The sequence below is a fragment of the Onychomys torridus genome, chromosome 9 (assembly GCF_903995425.1).
Source record: "Onychomys torridus chromosome 9, mOncTor1.1, whole genome shotgun sequence".
Taxonomy (NCBI): Eukaryota; Metazoa; Chordata; class Mammalia; order Rodentia; family Cricetidae; genus Onychomys; species Onychomys torridus.
In genome coordinates this window covers 56,300,465-56,320,313 of record NC_050451.1, presented here as the reverse complement: position 1 = coordinate 56,320,313, position 19,849 = coordinate 56,300,465, and the positions used below count along the sequence as shown (strand labels likewise).

Sequence of the window (19,849 nt, the reverse complement as noted above, 5' to 3'; positions counted from 1 at the left end):
GTGGTGTCAGATTGCAGATGGCAGGCAGGAAGAAGAGCGAAGACGGAGAGTTTCACGTCTCCAAGTCAATACTGGCACAAGTTCTCATACCCACAGCGTAAACATAGGGGTTGCACTTGGAACCACAGCTCCAGGAGTCGGTGCAAACATTCTCCTTTCACTTTTCAACTTTGAAGAAGTATTTACGAGGCCAACTTTTGCTAACACTCAGAGTTGCTTATTCCCAAAGTAGATGGTCAGAATCAAGCCATTGGCCAGACCCAAAGCTATCTGTTTTGATGTCATTCCCAACAAGTATCTCTGCCAACTGCTTGCTGTGTAACAATACAGTGACCTTAAAAGTGACAAGTGGAGACGGTAGGGAGGTGGGTCAGTAGGTAAAGGACTTGCCACACCGAGTGTGAGGGTTGGGTGGGTGTGGCAGCCTGTATGAAGTTTCAGTGCATGGCCAGACTAGCCCCGACATTGAGCTTTGGGTTCAGCTATATCATGGAGAGGAGTAGAGTGAGATAGCCCAAGTGGAGCTTGGCCCTCACATGCATGTGCACACACACTTGAGGACAGAAAGAAAATCAGCCCTTGGAATTAAGTCCTTCTGATAGTTTCTGTCAGACTTTTAAGGCTGTTCAGGGTATTACTGAGGTCTGCCAAGTCCACCAGGAAGTTGTAATGTGTTTGGTCTCCCTCTTTGTTTCCAGAGCCCAGGCAGAAAAACACCGAGGCCGAAGAGTCTCCAGCTGGTGGACTGCCGGCTGACCCCATTCCACAGTTCCTCACCCCTGCAGCCTACAGTCTTGAGCCCACCTCCGCTCACTCCCAAAGCTACGAGGGCCTTAAGTGAGTTTTGCCATGTTTCCTAGATTCAGCCTGCTAGGGAATGGAATATGGCTGTGAATCTGGGCGGTTCTTCATCAAACCAGCCACAAATGGAATGCGGCTGTTGCAAGAGGGATTCTGTTCAGTGGCCATTGGAGTCATCAGAAGGCTGGAGTTTGGGGCTACGCTTATTTCAGTAGCAATCCTAAGGGTCTGCCTGTCCCCTTTCCAACCACAAGTCACTTACAAAGTTACCACTGAGTAGCCAGACCCACCCTGCATGCTGCTATTAACCTGGAGCCAGGCACTCCAGACAAACTCAAAGGTTCCCATAGTGCAGAGGCATGGGGAGAACATGCCCGCCAGTGCCAATAGAGTCAAGAGTTACATACAGCCAGATGAAGCTTCCTGCAGAATGTACATGTTTCCCTAAATACTTAGAGTACATTGGAGAACTGTTTGTTTTTTTTGGCTCTTTGGGTGGGCTCACCACCTAACTCCCAGATTAATCACACACAGAGGCTTATTCCTAATTATGAATGTCCGGCCTTAGCTTGGCTTGTTTCTTTCCTTAACAACTTATCCTGTCTACCTTTTGCCTCTGGGTTTTTCCCATTCTCTTACTTCTGTAAATCTTACTCTTGGCTTGATGTAGAGGTGGGTGGGTGGCCTCTGGAGTCCCCCTCCTTCTCTGGCTACTTTCTTCTTTTTCTTTCTCTATATATTTTCTCTGCCTGCCAAACCCACCTATCCTTTTTCCTGCCTTGCTATTGGCTATTCAGTTCTTTATTAGAAGAATCAGGTGTTTTAGACAGGTACAGTAACACAGCTTCACAGAGTTAAACAAATGCAAAATAAACAAAAGTAACACACCTTAAAATAATATTCTACAACAGAGAACAGTTCCCTAAAGTTAGAAAATGTTCTCATCCTTAGCTTAAGAGTAAACATTGGGCTAGGTGGTGTTGGCGCACACCTTTAATCCCAGCACTCGGGAGGCAGAGCCAGGTGGATCTCTGTGAGTTTGAGGCCAGCCTGGACTACCAAGTGAGTTCCAGGAAAGGCACAAAGCTACACAGGGGAAATCCTGTCTTGAAAAACCAAAAAAAAAAAAAAAAAAAAAAAAAAAGACTCAACATTGGAATTTATGCTTCCATCAGAATTCCATGTGCAGCTTTCTGGGGAATTAAAGAGCAACTGGGGTTGGCCAGGGTACAAGGTCTTCCCCATTCTTTCCATAGAAACCTCAGAAATGGCTACAGCGATGTGTATAAGGCTGGTATAGGTGCTCTGGTGGCAAGCATTATCTTTATGAAGAGTCAGAATAAATTCTTCACTCTGTCTCCTTTGTATCACTTCCAGGCTCCCCATCTTTGCAGACAGATGGGCTGATGGCTGCCGTCCCTCCACCACCTCCCCCCAAAAGCAAGCCCTATGAAAGCAGCCAGAGGAACTCAGCTGAGGTAGGAATCTATAGGTTACTGTCGGTGTGGCCACAGGCACCACCCCTGGGTAGGCAGCTCTGGATTGTCCACACTGCGTTAGACAGGCTTTCCCACACACGTGGCCACACACTGTAGCAGGCGCTTGCTTCACTCCTGAAGCCTCTGGAGATGAGAAGGGAAGTATGCTGGAAGCCTGCTTCATTGGTCATGTGACTGAAGGAGGCATGGCCTCTGCTTCCCACACTGGTGGTAAGATGAGTGAGTTCAACTTCATACCAGTGTGTCACTTCTGGATGACAGGTGGTGGTTCTGCAGTAGACTCAGACGGGTTTCATCCTTCTTTCAGCAAATACTTACTAAGCACTTCTTAAGTATGTGCCAGGTACCCAAGTGTCGGTGATGCAACCTTGAGAGAGTGAGAGAAGGAGAGAGTGTTAGTTCAGCTCAAGAGAATAAGAGTATCATTCCCTTTAGTCTTGCATAGACAGTGTAAATACTCATCAACTTGACAATGGAATGAATGTGTGGAATGGGAGAAGGATGGACCGGAAATAAAAAGGAGGACTGTTTGTAATTTCGTGTGTCTCCTCCCCAGATTGCACCCCCCCTGCCTGTCCGGAGAGAAGCCAAAGCTCCACCCCCACCCCCTCCAAAGGCGCGAAAGTCAGGCATGCTCTCTTCTGAGCCAGGCTCTCAGTGACAATGTGACTCTGGCTCTGCACCTCTGAGTGCCTTGGACCACTGCTGCCTGAGAAGCACCCGCAGAGAGGATGGCCCACCATGCAGGGCTCCCTGCCAGCACTGCTTCCTGTATCAAGGTGATTCCCCACTGGGAACTGCTTTGTCCGTCTGAAGGCTGTGCCACATCCCCTTCAGCCCATGGAACTTCCAGAACTGGCCATCTGTATACATGAACAAAGAAATGCTCGCCTTGTCCCATGATGGCATGTTGGCCTCAACCGCTGACTTGCTGGATCTGCAGATACCACTGACAACTCTCCTACAGTGACAGTGGAGGGGAGAACAGCCCCAGCAACTGACTCCTGTGTGGATTTCTCAGTTTGCTTCTGAACTGCTGTGTTCAAGACTTCTTCTCTCCTGCCTGCATCCCTAACCCGTCTAACCTCCTGAAAGAGCCAGACACCAAGCATACTCCAGGAGCTGCCATGGTTCTTTTTTCCCTGATGTCTGCTGTCTCCTTTGAGGGAAAGAGCACGTGGGTATCGGAGGTGGGGCGGCTCTTGGGTGTGGATGGCTTCTCTGAGATTCCGTGGACTCTGCATTCTGGCACTCTCCCGATGAATGGTCCTCACCATGCAGCAGTCACATGCTGTGCCTTGGATTCCTTTGAAGCTGTTTTGTACTCTGTTTCTCCTCCTCTTCTTTCCTCTGAGCTCAAATCCTGGGCTCTGAGGAACCTAGGAACTATGGTCCTACATCTCTAGACCCTGTTGGCCTGATGAGGTGGTCCCTGCCTGCTACTTGATTTTTACCCTGGAGAATACAGTGCAATACTCCCTTTGATTATTTATTCCTCTTGATCATAGAATTAATTCGATTGCTTGCTAATGGTACTAATGTCCATACTCCTTTCAGAAGGAAAAACTAGGGTGATTTGGAAGCCCAAATATTCTGTTCACATAAATGATGACAAGATGTACAGATGTTGTGAGTTAAGCAGGTTTTAAAATTCTCTCTCTCTCTCTCTCTCTCTCTCTCTCTCTCTCTCTCACACACACACACACACACACACACACACACACACACACACACACACACACCTCATTTTGTACATAAGGAAATTGGGGCTACACACAGAAAGTGGACTATAGGCTTTTTCTAACAGCCCAGTTTGCTCACATAGGATGTACCCAAGATAACCTGTAGACCCCAAAGACACCCCTAACAAAGTCCTGGGTGCCTAGCCCCAAGCTGGAATGGCATCTGCAAAGTCCCAGATAGTGCTCTCAGACTTAGGTGTTGATGGCAAAACTGAAAGCTGCTTGCTGTGTGGCTTGGGTCTGCCGTGGACATGCTAGAATCTGTCAGTGACCTTGCCCTGAATCTGAATCTGTTCTTCCAAGTTCAAGTGCACAGAGGGATTTCAGCTGTGAGGATCTGCACCTGCCTACCTGCTGCTTTTTTTGCACAGGTCCTTTCACGGAAGCAAAAGCCAGAGACATGCCTGGCACAGCACTAGAGAAGTTAGTGTGCATATCCTAGAAATGTCACGTGAATCTCGATTGTTTACTTCCGTCAAGGAGCATCCTCATGTGATAGTGAAAAACACACAGGCTCTGAAATTTTAAACTGCTTTGGTCTGAAGTCCCAGATGTCACCATTAACTTCACATTTGAAATTCTCTGCGTGTTTGCTTCCTCACTTTTGAAAGTGGAGGCATTACCTCCCTCACAGGTGCTTATGGGGGGCCATTAAGGTAGAATGGGTCATGCAATCAGTGACTTTCTTTTCTCTCCTAGACCTGGGTAGGATTTGATACTGTTCATTTTTCTTCATGGTATTTGAGGGTGAATTCAGGTTTGCAGCTCTTCCCTAAAAGATGGTGGCCTTGGGCACCATTTGCATGGAAGAGTTAATAAGAGTTGAAGACCATTTTAAGTGAAAAGATCCAAGCCCTGCACAGAAGCAGGAAGGCTCCAGAAGGGTGAATAGAGGGCATCCATGGAGCTTGGGACTTCTGAGAAGAACTCTAACAGACTGACTAGAAAAGATATGAAGATGTTGGTGTGCTTTGCAGGCTGCCATGGAAACACAGAAATGGGATGGGAAAAGTCCCCAGCCTATTCTTGCAGAGTAGTAGAAGGCAGTTGTGAGTTTGGTCTCTGAGCAGAGCTGGAGGTGTCCCTCCTCCCACCCCACCCCTGTTTTTACTAAGGCATTTCCCCCATGATTCCCTTTCCACATTAATGAAAATAATAGCTTTCAGCTGCCTTGACCCAAAGGACTCTGGGTGATGTTGTAGGTACTGATTTCCAGGGCACTGGGAGATTCACTTCTTTGGGAAGCTGTCGTAGGGTTCCTCTTGCTATGATTAGCTTGTATCAAGTTGTCATAAAAGTAGCTGGCACAGAAGCCATGGATGAAGAAGGGGTTAATTTGATTAAAAGAAAAACCATTATCTGTCCTAAAATTGAAGACTGCGATGATGTTAAATATAGAAGGGACGAGAAGCAGAGGGCAGGAAGGACCAGTTTTTACTGCCCTTGCTAAGACCTCTGAGGTATTGAAAGGCACTGAAATCAGCCCTGAGACTGTCACAATCCTTATGAATGAGTATTGATTGATGGCTTGTGAGTTTGTAGTATTGTTACATCACTTTTTTTTCATTCCCTCTCTGCCATGGTGACTTGTCTTGCTTTGAGATGACTATTATTTTTTTTTAAAGAAAGATTTCATTCAGTATGCACTTACTGAAGGCCAGACACGGTACTAGCCCCTTGGTGTACTCAGTAGAAACAGCCGGTTACACAGTTAACTCTAGTGTGATACTGGATCAGAAATCAGCACTGCATCAAAAGGAAAGCCCTGAATAAGGCTGCTTGGCAATGAGTTGCCTCCACCCTCCATCCCCACCCCTTGCTTGACTCCAGCCAGGGACAGCCATGATACACTTAGCCACCTTGGATAAAACAAGGTATCTCACAGGAGCTGAGATGGGATGGTAACCAACCTCACCACTGACTGCCAAGTTAAGTCTTGCCCTTCCAGTTGCCTCCAGATTGAGGGGCACGTTTTCATTTTGCAGTTCAACCTATATACAGTGAGTACTCACATCACAGGCGTGCAGACAGAGGCATCATTCAATCACTGGACACCATGTGACCTTTTCTCAGACAGACATGACTCCCATATCCCAGAAGGTGCCTGAGTGCCAGTGGCACACTTCTGTGAAACGTAATTGGGAGCTCCTTCCAAGTTTGTGCCTTCACCCTCATACTTCTCAGGTATAATGAAAAGGGGATAAGACCTGTCCCATCAGCACAGGATGGCAGATGTGATGTACCATATCGCAAGTCCATTTCCTTGTCTGGTATGTATCTGAGACTGCAATGGACTTGGGCAGGCTTTTTCTAAGGAAACAAGTGAAGTAGGACTTCTGTTCAGAGGCTTTTGCTTTGTGAACTAGAATCCACATTTTGCATCCTCTACTGGTGCTTTGAGCCTCCTAGGCCTGGCTATTGTGAACAGAAGATTTGTGGCTATTAATGAGTCTAGCATCTAATTTTTTAGATATTGGTTCAAATTGTCCTAATTCTCTGCAGCAGCCTGTCTCCAGAGTTGCCCATCTGGCCTGCTGTGCCTAGACTTCCGGTCCCTTGTTAAGGATCACACTTTCCTTGTGTACTTTGGGAAGTTGATGACTACTGCTTCCTTGCACATTTTCATTCCTCTCTAAGTATGTTGTTTAGAATTATTGGAAATGCTGAAGATGTACTTGCTTAGCTCATGCAAGGTCCTGGGTTCTAGTCTCAGTACAGCAGAAGAAAGAAAAATTGAAAAAAGTGAAGCTTCTCTTTGGGTAGGCTCAGAGTCAAACCATTAGTTGTTACCTATGAGAGGAATAGCTTTCCTTCTGGGGTATTAACTTCTGTTTGACTCTTCAGATCCATCCACAGTTGGTTTCCCACATACATGCCCAAGCTCATCTCTCAGTCACCTGGATTGTTCACCCAGAGTCCTGGTAAAATTCCTTGACATGGTTTTATAAATAATTGGATTTCGAACATGGACAGTTAGGGAGATGTGTGTTGAAGCGTTTTGTTCATATTTGCTGTTATTTATTTTGTAAATTAAAAATGGAAATGTATTTTAAAGTTTACTATGTGTTTAGCTTGTTATTGTTTTTAGATTATTAAAATAAGATCATGGAGTTAATGGTTTTCCCTACTGACAGCCCCCTCAAGACACTTCATCCTCAGGGCCGCTCTGGCTCATTTCATTACAGAGCCTGTTGAAATGCATACTGTGGGATCATGGTGCCTGTCTTAAACAGAAGTAATAAAATCTGCAATCTTTTCATTTCTTTTTGCCCTGCCCATCCATGCCTTTGTTTCCTGAGCTGAAATTTTTCTGAGGGGAATTTATTTCATGTGTGCAGGTTTCATGTGTTCTTCATGGATAAATAGGCACAGGTAAGTGGATAAAGCAAGAGGATCTATGCTGGTCCAATTAATCTGTCACTTTTAACAACAAGTAATGTCCTGTTGTCTGTGCATCGAAGGGTTACCCTATGTGTGCTTATTAAAAATATGGGTGGTACACATCCCAAGGCCTGAGTGACTGTTTGGCTAGGTGTATTCCGACTGAGAAAGTCTACTTTTGTCTGCTGTCAGAATCTCTGAGTGTTGTTACACTTATATAACACACACACACACACACACACACACACACACACATTTGATATATATACATTACACATTACACACATTACACTGAGGGGTAAAGTCTTAGGGTAGAGGGAAAGATTTAACATTTAGTAAAGGTAATGTTTTTACTATTCTCTATTCCTCTTGATCTTTTGGGCCATCTGTGGATTAAGTGGACCCAATAGGTTTGCAAACTGCCATGTGTCATCCCAGGTCTGTAACAGCAAAAGCAGCTGAATGAACACCTTTTTATCCCCAGAGATGATATTTTATAGCAGAAACCCAATGCTCCAAATATAATGTATAAGAAAGTCTGTTGCTTTTAAAAAATATATATGATTGTTAATAGCAAGTTCAAGGCCAGTTTGAACAACATGAAACTGTCTAAAACAAACCAAAACATTCATGAAAGATGGTAGGCTTCTACTTGCCAATCACAGTATTATTTTTTAAAATAATCAAAATTACAATATTCCATGGGTATTTGCTGAAATTTGGGTTTTTCCAGTGGTTCCATAGCTCCTTAGAAGTTGTGATGATGTTTGAGAATTATGTTGTCACATCTAGGACCTCATGATGTGGCCACAGCAGAACCAAGCTGACGATCAGCCCCAGTTTCCTGTTTCTGTTCCTACAAGCAAAGCCTCCTACGGCTCAGTTTCATTGGCTGTTCCTTGCTGTGCAGTTTAGGGAGTGGTAAGTGCAGATCCAGTGGAACTGAGTGGCTCTCCTAAACCCTGAGCCTCGGTTCCATCACTTCAAAGTGAGGACAGTCGTGGTTAGTTCCCATCTTACTTGAAGACATTTGTGCATGTATATCTAGCATGAAGCCTGACTTTGTCCTTGTGGAGGATGAAAGGTGGCCCAAGAGACAAGGGGCCACTAGGTTCTCTAGCCAGTGGACTGTGTACACTTCTTTTTCTTAAATACAAAAGTTCTCAGGAAGGAAAACAGTGTTAGGCCCTGGCCCCTGCTATGGTTTGGATGTGGTATGTGTGCTAAAGATTCACATTCTGGAAGCCTATTCCCACAGTTGTCAAATGTTTAGGAAGAAGTGGGTCTTGGGATCATGGTAAAAGCACTTCAGAGTGGACTAATGCCTGTCTCATGTGAGTGAGGTCCTGTGAGATGAAATCAACCACTGTGAGAATAGGCAGTTATAAAGTGAAAGCACCCAGTGTTTGGCATCCTCTGTGAACATCCTATACCACTATGATGTGTAGTTCCACAACATGATGCTGTCCCCCAGATTATGATACGATGTAACGGATATGGCCTCCCAAGTTCAGCCTCTAAAACTATGAGCCAAAAGAAACCACCTTTCCTTAAAGTACCTAGCCTCAGGGATTTTGCTACAGCAATAGAAAACTGAAGTAGTCCTGAAGCTCCTATCACCTGGCATGACAATATGGAGCCAGGAGCAGCACTGGACCAGGAGCCCAAAAGACTGCCTCTGCTCTGCATCAGTGGGGTTGATTCTAGCTGACTTGGAGAGGGAGGACAGTTCTTTCCCTGCAGCAGGAACACGGGGCCGTGGGTGTACCTGACTGTTAGAAGTCAGAATGCAGTTATTATTCCATAGAAACCAGGAACTAGGTGAACTAGCTTCCTTTGACCTCAACCAGTATATGATCACTCTCTTCTCTTTGTGAGTTCAGGGTGGATATGAGCCATGGAATACGTCTCCTGGTCAACCACATCCTTGTGGTTTCTTTCCCATCTGCCACCTTTCTCATCTGAAGAGCTGCATCCACCCCATCTTGCCCCCGACACCCGTGGTGGGCAAGGGAGCTGATCCTCCCCCTCACCAGCTGCAGCACTTGGGAAAGAGGGCCCTGCACCTCTCCTGGGCAGCACTGTAGAACTGACCCAACTGACAGGGATGTGGGCGAACCTGCTGAGAACATGCGCATGGGAGAGCTGGCCCTGAGGTCATAAGAGCTAGGGAGCTGTGCCTGCCCCTCATCTACTGCAACACTTGGGAGAGTGGCCCCTGCACTTGACCTGGGCAACAGGAGAGCTGGCTCTGATAGTGCAACTGTGGGAAAGCCAACTCTGAGGGCATGAAAACAGAGCTGGCCCTGCCCCTTGCTTATCACTGCAAGGGGTGAACTAGCCAGGGCAATGCTGGAGAGCTCACCATGATGATGGTGATGGTGGTGGTGGTGGTGGTGGTGAGCTGACCAATCCTGCAACTACTCAGGCCCAGAAACAGGGTTAGGAGTTGGCTCGCCCCAACATCCACCTCATTTATGAACTGCAGGAGCATGCGAAGGGGCTGATCTTGCAGCCCCAAAGCTGCAGGATCTACATAACACAGGACAACAACAGGATATCCAAGAGGAGTCCTAGTGAGGGCCCAATGTTGATGGTGTAGCTGAAACCAGAGGCCTCGAACCCGACCAAGGACTCCTTGCAGTGAACACTTGCAAGTAAGATATGTGGATCAAAGGGTTTACTGTGTCACACTACAGCTTCCATGACGAAATTTTCTTTTTTTCTCTTAAATCTGATTTTATTTGGTGTGGGGGTTGAAAGGGCAGAGGGAAGATATTGAAGGACAGGAAATGAATGGGATCAAGATACATGATGTGAAAGACACAAAGAATAAAAGAAAAATAAGTTTAAAAAACATCCTGAGCTCAAGAACCAGGCACATCACATTTACAGTACTTGATCCACAACACATCATTTTATTACGACATCCACGCGGCTGGGCATAAAAATGCTGAAAGCCACACAGGTACAGCTCTGTAACAGGTCACAAATTTCAATGTCCACGTTATACTTGGATGTTGTGGATCCTTCAGGGTCAATGCATTTACATCTTCTTCTGCCTGCTTTCTTCTTCAATCAGACTCTCCTGATTGAAAAATACGTAACATGCATATCATTTTGGAATAACTAGCTGAATTTCATTGTTTCTGACATTTATTTTCTAAAATTTAGATCTAAGAAGAATAGGTGCATCTGTCATTCATTCAAAAGTACTAGAAACATGGCATTCAGTGTCTTGTGAGCTGTAGACATCCTAAAATCTGCATTCATGGCTAAAAGGATGACATTGTGAGGAAGGATCTGGGTCAAATTGGCCTTTCCTTGGAGTCCTTCAGGATGCCATGTCTAGGGAATTTCAGCTCATTATTTTGACTGAGCTATAAGCAAGCTTATACAAGAAAGAAACAGAGACGTCTGCCTACCTTCATCTTTGTCCACTGGGTGGAATTTGAAGTCAATGGAGAAAATTTTTAACAATCCTCCTTATCTCCATGCATGATTTCTTGAGGATTGATTTCCCTGCTCCTCTGAGTAACTGGCAGTTGGCTATACGCTTTCTGAGTGCCGTGAATGAGCGGGAAAGCAGCCCCCCCGAACACTGGCACTCAATTCTAGGTTCAGTTTTCCTGTTCAGTTTGTTTCCTACTTCTGTTCTCATGAACACAACCAATATCACAGCCGGAGTGGCTACACACCCCTGTAATTGTAGCTTCTCTGGAGGCTGAAGGGAACCTCAAGTTCAAGTCCAACGTGGGCTGCGCAAGTCTGAAGCCAGCCTGAGAAAGTGAGACTCCATCTCACACTGAAAGGATTTAGTTTCTAAGTAGGAGGAGGGCTAAGGACATAATCCAGTGGTACAGTTCCTGTCAGAACATGATCTTACCTGGGATCGATACCCAGTACCAAGAGGAGAGAGGGGAGAGAGAATGAGAATGGTGGGCACGTAGGCCTAACAAAGCTACAAGTCAAACCTGTGGCTCTGAGTTATAAACTTTATAAGTTTGGAATATTGTGATCCAAAGCAGAGGAGTGACCTAGAGCCTTGTTCTTGGTTTCTACAGTGCCCAGGGTCCTGGAAGCAATAGCTGAATCAAGCAGAGGGCAGGAATCAGCTCAGAAATGAGTAGCTGAGGGGCTGAATATTCTTTGAAAAATTGGAGACTTACAGTGGGAAGAAATTTGCTGATCATTCCAAAGGCTGAATCTGGGATTAGGATAAATGGTTATATAGATAGACATTTAAATCTATTTCAGAACAAAAAATAGTTTCCAAACATGAGTGCTATCTAAGCAGAGTGGTCACTGTGTAAGATATTGAGGGCCCTGCTGCAGGAGTGACTCAGGTAGCTCGGACGTGGTGGCAGGTCACTGTATCCAAGCTCCTTTCTGACTCTCTTTCTGGTGACCACAGTAACTCACCAGAGCTCCTCGCAGGTCCCTGAGGGGCGAGCGGGGCCAGTGGACAGTGCATTCGAAGTGCTGGGGTTCTGCCAGCTGATCGACATCTTCGCCCATCTGGAGATAAAGAATGAGATTCTCAGAGATGAAGATTAAACAAAACAGAGTTTTCCATTTCCATCAAGATTTGTCTGTGGAGAGGACTGGGCATTGAGGCTGAATGGGAGGCCTGGAGAACTGTAGGTCTGGGGAATCTATGGATGCACTTTTAAAGAGTGAGCTGGAGTACAGAGGAGATGCAGACAGCAAGAAGAGATGGTGGTCTCTCAGACAAGAGTGAAGTACTCTGAGCCTCACCAACAGAGAGCACACAAAAAGTGCAAGTGTTACAGTCCTGATTAGGCTGGGTTTCTGTTTGTTACGTTGTTTTTGTTGTTGCTGCTCTTTCCTTGTATTTCAAACAGTGCTTCACTCTATCCCAGACTGAGCTGAGATCCAGGTCTATCCTTGAACTAGCTTAAAGTGGTACGTTTGTATATCAAATTGATGAGGGGTGGAGTTGTGATGGTTGTTTTTAATAGTCAATTTGTAGCATCACCTGGGAAGAGACTGTCTATGGCCTGTGGGCATATCTAGGGGGATTCTCTTGACTGTTCACTGATATGGGAAGATGAAGTCCACTGTGGGCAGCACCATTCCCTGGCTTTGGGTCCTGGAAAGTAAGCTGAGTACTAGGCATACATACATTTATTCTCTCTCTGTTCTTGACTATGGATATAATTAGCTGTTCTGAGTTCCTACCTTCACTTCTCCGCAATGATGGACTCTCTGGAACTATAAGCCACATAAACCATTTTCTCCTAAGTTACGTTTGGTCAGTGTGTTTTACCACAACAGAAATGAAACTGGCTCCAGTCTCTGGGGCTTCATTGGATCTTCAAAACCAGACGATATCTTGGTTAAGTTTCTCAGCCAAGTTTCTTCTCAGCTCTGAGTTACTGGTTGGACTAATCAGCTAATGTAAATGGCTCCTCTCATGTAATCGTCCCCATCCTAAAGTGAAGTTTTAAGATAAGTGTCCAGACATTAATGCTGGTGCTGGTACTGCAGCCTAATCTGGAGGAAATTAAATCTAGTACGTTTTTCCACCTCACAATCTTAAGTTTGATAATTCATGGAGTTAAACATTCTTCAGGCTCTCTAATGTCTCTATCGGTGACAAGAAATAACATTACTAGGTCCTTGATATAGACACTTACTGGTGAATTATACAAGAGTACTGATTTAATGATAGATATTTGAGAGCATGGTGCCTCATCATGAACTTGGTGTTTCACTCTCTTCACATCTGTCCTGCCGTCTGTGTCCTTTGTCTCTGGCAAAGGTACAAGGAGGAATCTGGCTTCCACTCCATGAAGTCTCACTGCAGTCAGCATCTAGGGTAAACTGAGTAATGCCGCTGGGGCTTGCACTGCACGGCTCACACAGTTCAAAGTGAGTCAGTGCGGGGAAGCTTACCTCTTGGAAAGAATCAACCAAGTGTTCGGCGTTTCTCTTTCCTCCAGGGCGCAATCCATAGGACCAGTGCTGGCTGGAGCAGCCTTCCAAACACAGACTCAGCAGAAGAACAGCAGCTGTCAGTTTGGGGGTCATCTCCACTCTAACGGACATCAAGACACAATCATGACAGGCCCAGGCCGACGTGCATGAAAATAAAGAGTGCAGAGCAAAGAGACCAGCATCTGCACCACTCACCTGCAGCAGCTGCAGAGGGAGTCATGCGCTGGGATGTCATGCAGACAATGAAACTCGGGGGCATCTGCCTGTCTTGAGCATCTTAGACATTGGGGACAAGCACTCGTACTGGATCCTGGCATCTTCAGCACTTTTTTTGTGGCATCGTAACCCATTTTTATTTTTATGTGTTTGGTTACGTGAAACCCATAATTCATCCCTTACCAAATTCACTTTGCCTGTACCCTCCCCCTTACAAGCAGTTCTCCACTTTGTCATTCAGGAAGTTAGAACTGGGCCATCAGCTCTGAAAAAGCAGCTCCTCCTTCTACTAAGAGGTTGCTTGACTTTAAACGGCTGCCCCGTGGTACTGCTGGCTTGTTCCTGTCTGCCATCTAGACATTACAGTTGGTCGGACCAGGTTCAAGACCAAGAGAGAACTCTATACTGATCTAGGTGGAGATACCTAGCTCAAATGCCCCCTTGCCAAGTTAGCCTAGAGTTAGTTGATAGAAACTTGCCTCCAGATTAATTTCATCTAATGGGGATGAAGCTAAAATCAATGTCCAACACTGGGCCATGAGCTGCTAGGTTCCTCCAAGGTTGGATCTCCCCCAAGGCTGGTGAAGGTCACTCAGTGAAGGGCAAGGCTTCCTTGGATACCATCACATCTAGACTTGACCCTTGAGTGCAAAGTACCCTTTCGACATACAGTAACAAGCAGCATTAAAAATAGTGGTAGAAGTACAAAGAACTTTACCTGTTGGGAAGTGAAAGCCAAAGGGATGCCAAGCTTCTTCGGTGTGTTGAGTGTTGCGGTGTTTCTGTTTTCCTGGCTTCCTTTTTATACGAATTTTCTTTCTGGGACACTGAAATCTTCCCCGCTGGTGGATGACGAGGTGCAGTGCAGCACAGACGATGGTTTTAATAATAACATTCAAATCCTCCCCAAAAGCCTTTTAATGGCGAGTGTAATTGGGACACCTGCTGGTCTATCTGTTAAACCTGGTCATTAAGATCTTAGCTGAAACTTTCACAGTGGAAGTCACCATTCTAAGGGATTAAAATCCAGCTATGCTGTGCTCCCCTGAGGAAGAGCTATGGAGAGTTCAAGGAAAATCAATAGCTTGGGTAAGTTAAACACACACACACACACACACACACACACACACACACACACACACACACTTTCACAGGGAAGTTAAGCAACAAATACAGAAAGTTGAGACAGAGCCCCTGGGGAGCCAGTCTCAGCATTTGCGTCTCTGTAAAAGGAAAATTTTTAAATCAGATAGTCATGGTGTTTGTTGTTCCCAATCTAAAACATCTAGTTTAGGGCTGGTGAAATGGCCTGCTGACCTGAGTTTAATGCCAGGGCCCCAGAAGGTGGAATAAGAACGGCTTCTCTCAAGCTGTCCCCTAACCCCCACGTGTGTCATTCATGCACACATACACACACACACATGAACATAAGAAAGGTTTTCCTACCTTTATCCCGTCTATAACCTATGAAAGTCAGTTCTATGCTTCCTGCCTGTTGATAACTCTTTGCATCTAGTCAGCATTCGACACATAGAGATTCGGTGAGTCCCTGAATAAATGGAGGGCCTTTTAACCAGGTTTGGCAGATCCGCCTTGATTTCAGCTTCCAAGATATTTTATCTGATAGAGAATGAAACCTCTATCTGTGTACAATACATTGTAAAAGCTGGTATACTACCTCTGCTGTAATGCTTTAAAAATAACACAGTATTTGATCTTTATACAGCTGAGATGGGCCACATTGATGGTAGGATACTAACCCCATCAGTCATTGCCCCATGTTCTCTGAAATAATTCCAGTTGCAAGGGTTTCTAGGAATAAGTAATACTCTCAGGCTTCCTAGGTGATCTCTTCCCGATCCTCATGACAGGGGACTTTAGTGGCTGTCATTTCACTTAGGTAACTTCACTAGCATGCTACTCTGACACAAATAGTGGGACCTCGTCTCACTAGAACGTGCAAGTGAGGTGAGGTTTCAGTAAGAACTCCTCAAGTTTAAACAAGTTTGCTTCAAATGGTCCCCTGTATTTTGTTTGTTAGAGATGTGCTTCTAAGTGTCACTCAAGAAAAAAAACAAAAAAAACAAAAAACGAAAACAAAACTGTGGCATTTGGCTAGAATTAACAGAATGATAAAGATGTGGGACCCCTGTCGTCAATGAGCCTCAATGTTTCTATATCGATTTTAAAACATTTTAAAAGTTTGTGAACATGGCAACACAAGACTGAAAGTATCAGATATGCCTTGGCCCAAGTACACTTAGTCTTGTCTCAGGTCACACAGAGCCTAAGGACAGAAACTAATGTCCTACTTTCTACAGCATCAAATAAGCTATTAAGCCATTATGCAATCAGTGAGGTTTTGAGGCTTAGAGATACACTTATAGATCTCTCATGATTGCATGCTTAAGCCAACTTACCAAAGACCTGAAATTGATCAACTGGGTTTAAATAATTGGACTTTATAATTGTCACAATTTTCTTTTCTAGATTCAAAAACGTTTTTATAGGGGGAAAACTACTTCATTTTGAGCATTTAAGTAGCTCAAAATGACCACAATGCTTTTGTACCTTCCTGAATGACAGGCGAACAACCTCTTTCTTGCCCTAATGCAAAATCTCAGCAGGAGGACTGTGGGGCTAACTGTAGCTCACACCACTAAGCCAGGCAGTGAGAGGTCTGAGAATGAAGCCTTGGGGAACATGCTTTATCCTGAAATGAAACCGCTTTTCTTTGTAGTTTGACGCTTTTCATTTTAAAGATACTACTTCCTTGGGGGAATTTAATATAATTCCAGAATTTTTCATGTATAAAAGATGATTTAAAGTTGACTTGGGGCGGGCTTATGACATAAATAACATTCATAAAATGAACTGGAACAAATAGGTCTTGATAGAGAAATAGAGAAAGCTATCATAATGACTTTACATTTCTGACTCCAAATCCCTTCAAATGGTTGAGAAGAATTTGACCAGAGTCTGACACATTTTGCCTTAGACAGTTACTGAAGTGGAGAACTGAATCTTATCAACGGAAATCATCTGACTGACTCTGGCTGAGAACCTTTCTGCAGCCCTCCCACAAGTCTCTATTTTAACCTATATGCACACATGATCATTGCTAAGGATAACACAAGTTTTACTATTTGGAGCTCTTCCCTTTCTTAGGAATCTTTCCTAGACTTCAGGCAAAACCATATTTCTTGCTCAATACAGCAAATGAACAGTGATATTCATCAGCTACAGAGCAACACAAGCCACTGGATATCTTCCTTAGTGTAAAACCAAAAGTGTTGTAGCATGGTAGTCTCTGAAAAAAGGATCATAAAACCATGAAGTGAATTTGCTTTAACGGCTTGTCCAACAGAACTAATCCATTAAGGGCACTATGCAGTTGGCTCTTGCATGGACCCATCATGAATAACTATGTGAAATGGAGAAAATGTTGACTTTCAAAAGCAAGAGCAGAAACAGCCTGTCAGCGTTCCACACCATTTATTAATGCGGTTTACATCAGATCTGAACCCTGCAGTTCCCAAGCATACTCTGTTTACATCTTTCAGCTGCTTTTGCAGTCTCAGGTCTGTCTGCAGAGGACCATTCAGTGAATGAACACAGTCTATAATTATTGAAAATAGAGTGCAGTGAAATGAGTTAAATATAATTTAGGCACATATTGATTATGAAAATAGGTATCTCTCAATACAATACTTCTCTGTCTTGGTAAAAATAATAATGCAAAGAAAATAATTCATTTTCAAAGTTGCTTTCCTCTCCCTGTAAAGGAGCACTCTCCTCCCACTGTGCATGTGAGCCCTTTACTGTGAAGGAAAGCTTTGCATATGTAGATAGAAGAATAAGCTACAGAATAATGAAGACATGCCACTCTCCTGAAGGAGACAAGGTCACCTGTGATGATTCACTACCTCAAGCTGACCAGTCTGTAGGATTTAGAACCCATGTGGACACAGCTTCTATCCCTGCTCAGAAAACACATAAGGACACCGGGACGCCCACCTGCTGTTGTTGCTCAAGAAAACTGGACTAAAATCTCACCTACAAACAACACAACAGAAAACAAGTTAATTAAGAGCCACAGTTACTGACTGATAATGCCGCTTATACTAGTCAAATGCTTAATTTTTAGTCATCAAATTTTTTGGTGGCTACAATCAAACCATCAGTTTAGAATTCCTTAGTCCCCATGGTAGAGTTTTAACTGTAATTGTCTGATGTTGCCTTCTCATAGGGGACTCTGCAGGATTTATTCATACTTTATAGCTCCAACTGCAGTGGATTTAGATTGAATATCTGTTTTAAGCTGGTCCTGTATAAACTACTTGGCATTATATGAACTGTGCTGAAGATACAGCTTGGTGTTTTGGTTCAGAAGTATCTTCCTATGCTTGTGATAACTGACCAGAGAACTGGACTAGTGAATGGACAGAGCAACCTAATCTGGTGCAGAATGGAACTCGCCCTAAGCTGAGGCATGCACAGCTACAGCAACTAGTGGATCCGTCCTTCTCCTGCAGAATGATTTACAAGCTCTTTCCTTCCATCCTGTCTCAAAATGTGAGGACAGACTATGACTCAAATCTAGCTACTGTTTTTTTTTTTTTTTCTTAAAAAGTAAACATTACAGAAATGAATCAGAAAAGAGTCATAGGGAGTCTTACCCTTACCACACTCACATGATGATAGGGATGTGAAGAGGGAAGGCATCACTAAAGCTATTTATAAACCCGAACAACTCTTCAGTTTTCAAGACATTTAACAATGTAAACATCCTTACTGCATCTAGGTGTTCAATAAATATATTTGCATATATTGTGCTTTTCATAAATTAAAATTCTCAAATGCATCTTAAACCAAGATGGTACTTCTACACAATGCCTATATAAAAGCAAATATAATAGATACTACTCCTGGTCAGAAACCAGACAAATGCCCCACCTCCACTGGAAATGCAGCAGCATGATCTACTTCCCTACATCTATAAACAGAGTGTTCTTCTGTTACAGTCATAATGCGGAGAAACTCAATCGTTTCCCCTATGCACCTCTGGGAACAGGCATTTGCCTCCAATTCCCTTACAATGGTATCTCCTCTGGACAACTCGATGGATGGACAAAGAAAATGAGGACAGTTTTTCATCAGGGACCTCTTCCTCCAGCTCTTGCCGCTCTCATCTGACACTCTGGGACATATGTAATGGTGTCAGCATCTCTTCAAATATGGCACCCTTCACGTTGGAACCTCTCAGGTTGGCTTCCTGGAGGTCACACCCCGACAAATCACAGTTCTATAAGACAAAACAAGACTCATGAAGCTCGAGTGATTTAGGATGGAACTTGGTTCCCCGTAAAGTTATTTCTGGACACAGTAGAACAATATTTCCAAGTGTTCCCAATTTTGAAACACTTCCACTAATGCACTGTGGTGGTCTGAATAAGAATGGTCCCCACAGGCTCACATATTTGAATGCTTAGTCACCAGGGAGTAGAGCTGTTTGAAATGATTAGGAGGATTGGGAGGTGTGGCCCTGTTGGAAGAAGTGTGTCACTAGGGGTGGATTTTGAGATTTGAAAAGCCCATGCCAGGCGCACACTCGCTCCCCCTCTCCCCTGACCCTCTGCTTATGGATTAGGATGTAGTTCTCAGCTCCTTCTCCAGCAGCATGCTTGCCTGCCACCATGTTCCCTGCCATGATGATAATGGACTAAGCCTCTGAAAGTGTAAGCCAGCCCAGTTAAATGCTTTTCCCAGTATTCATGGCAGCTCACAATGATCTGCAACTCAAGTTCCAAGGGATCCATTGAATACCCTCTCTGACCTCCATGGGCACCAGGCATGCATATGGCATATATAGCAGGCAAAACACTCATCAACATAAATAAAAAAGAACTGAAAAGACTACATTAACGGTGCAAAGCCAGTTCCTTTTGCCATTAAAGGAATTTGCTGCTTGGATCCTAAGAATTATCAAGAGATCAAGGCTAAAACAAAACAAATCAAGAAGTCTACAGTAATCTAAATTTTCGTATACAATTCTCTCTGTGCCACATGTCATGTTGTTCAATAGAACACAGCTACCAAAAACATGTAGCTATTTAAGTTTAAATAAATTAAAATGAAGTAATTTTCTTTAGAAGAGTGTTTCAGTGGTATCAAGTTCAAATGTCCAACAACTAAGTGGTTAACTGGCCACTGTACTTAACAGCACAGACACACAACACACCCGTCAGT

At 44.2% G+C, this 19,849-nt stretch overlaps 3 protein-coding genes across 4 annotated transcripts in view; 1 reads left to right on the top strand and 2 right to left on the bottom strand.

Annotated features, from left to right (window-relative positions):
• Dock5 (dedicator of cytokinesis 5) overlaps positions 1-3,990 on the top strand; it is a 191,672-nt gene extending 187,682 nt beyond the window's left edge. Inside the window, exons 50-52 of the mRNA XM_036199166.1 lie at positions 699-837; positions 2,179-2,279; positions 2,857-3,990. Of these exons, the coding sequence (XP_036055059.1) occupies positions 699-837; positions 2,179-2,279; positions 2,857-2,961 (345 nt within the window). The 3' untranslated portion in view covers positions 2,962-3,990. The remainder of the gene's footprint in view (positions 1-698; positions 838-2,178; positions 2,280-2,856) is intronic.
• Positions 3,991-10,290: 6,300 nt separating this feature from the next.
• Positions 10,291-16,890, bottom strand: Gnrh1 (gonadotropin releasing hormone 1). The gene is made up of 3 exons (XM_036199360.1): positions 13,343-16,890; positions 11,846-11,941; positions 10,291-10,511 (listed from the first exon to the last, which is right to left on the bottom strand). The coding sequence occupies exons 1-3, from the start codon at positions 13,493-13,495 to the stop codon at positions 10,470-10,472; spliced, it is 291 nt and encodes a 96-aa protein (XP_036055253.1). The 5' UTR covers positions 13,496-16,890; the 3' UTR covers positions 10,291-10,469.
• Positions 16,891-16,935: 45 nt separating this feature from the next.
• Kctd9 (potassium channel tetramerization domain containing 9) overlaps positions 16,936-19,849 on the bottom strand; it is a 30,136-nt gene continuing 27,222 nt past the window's right edge. For both annotated transcript variants that reach the window (XM_036199358.1, XM_036199359.1), the window contains one exon: positions 16,936-18,905. In XM_036199358.1, the coding sequence (XP_036055251.1) occupies positions 18,789-18,905 (117 nt within the window). In that variant the 3' untranslated portion in view covers positions 16,936-18,788. The remainder of the gene's footprint in view (positions 18,906-19,849) is intronic.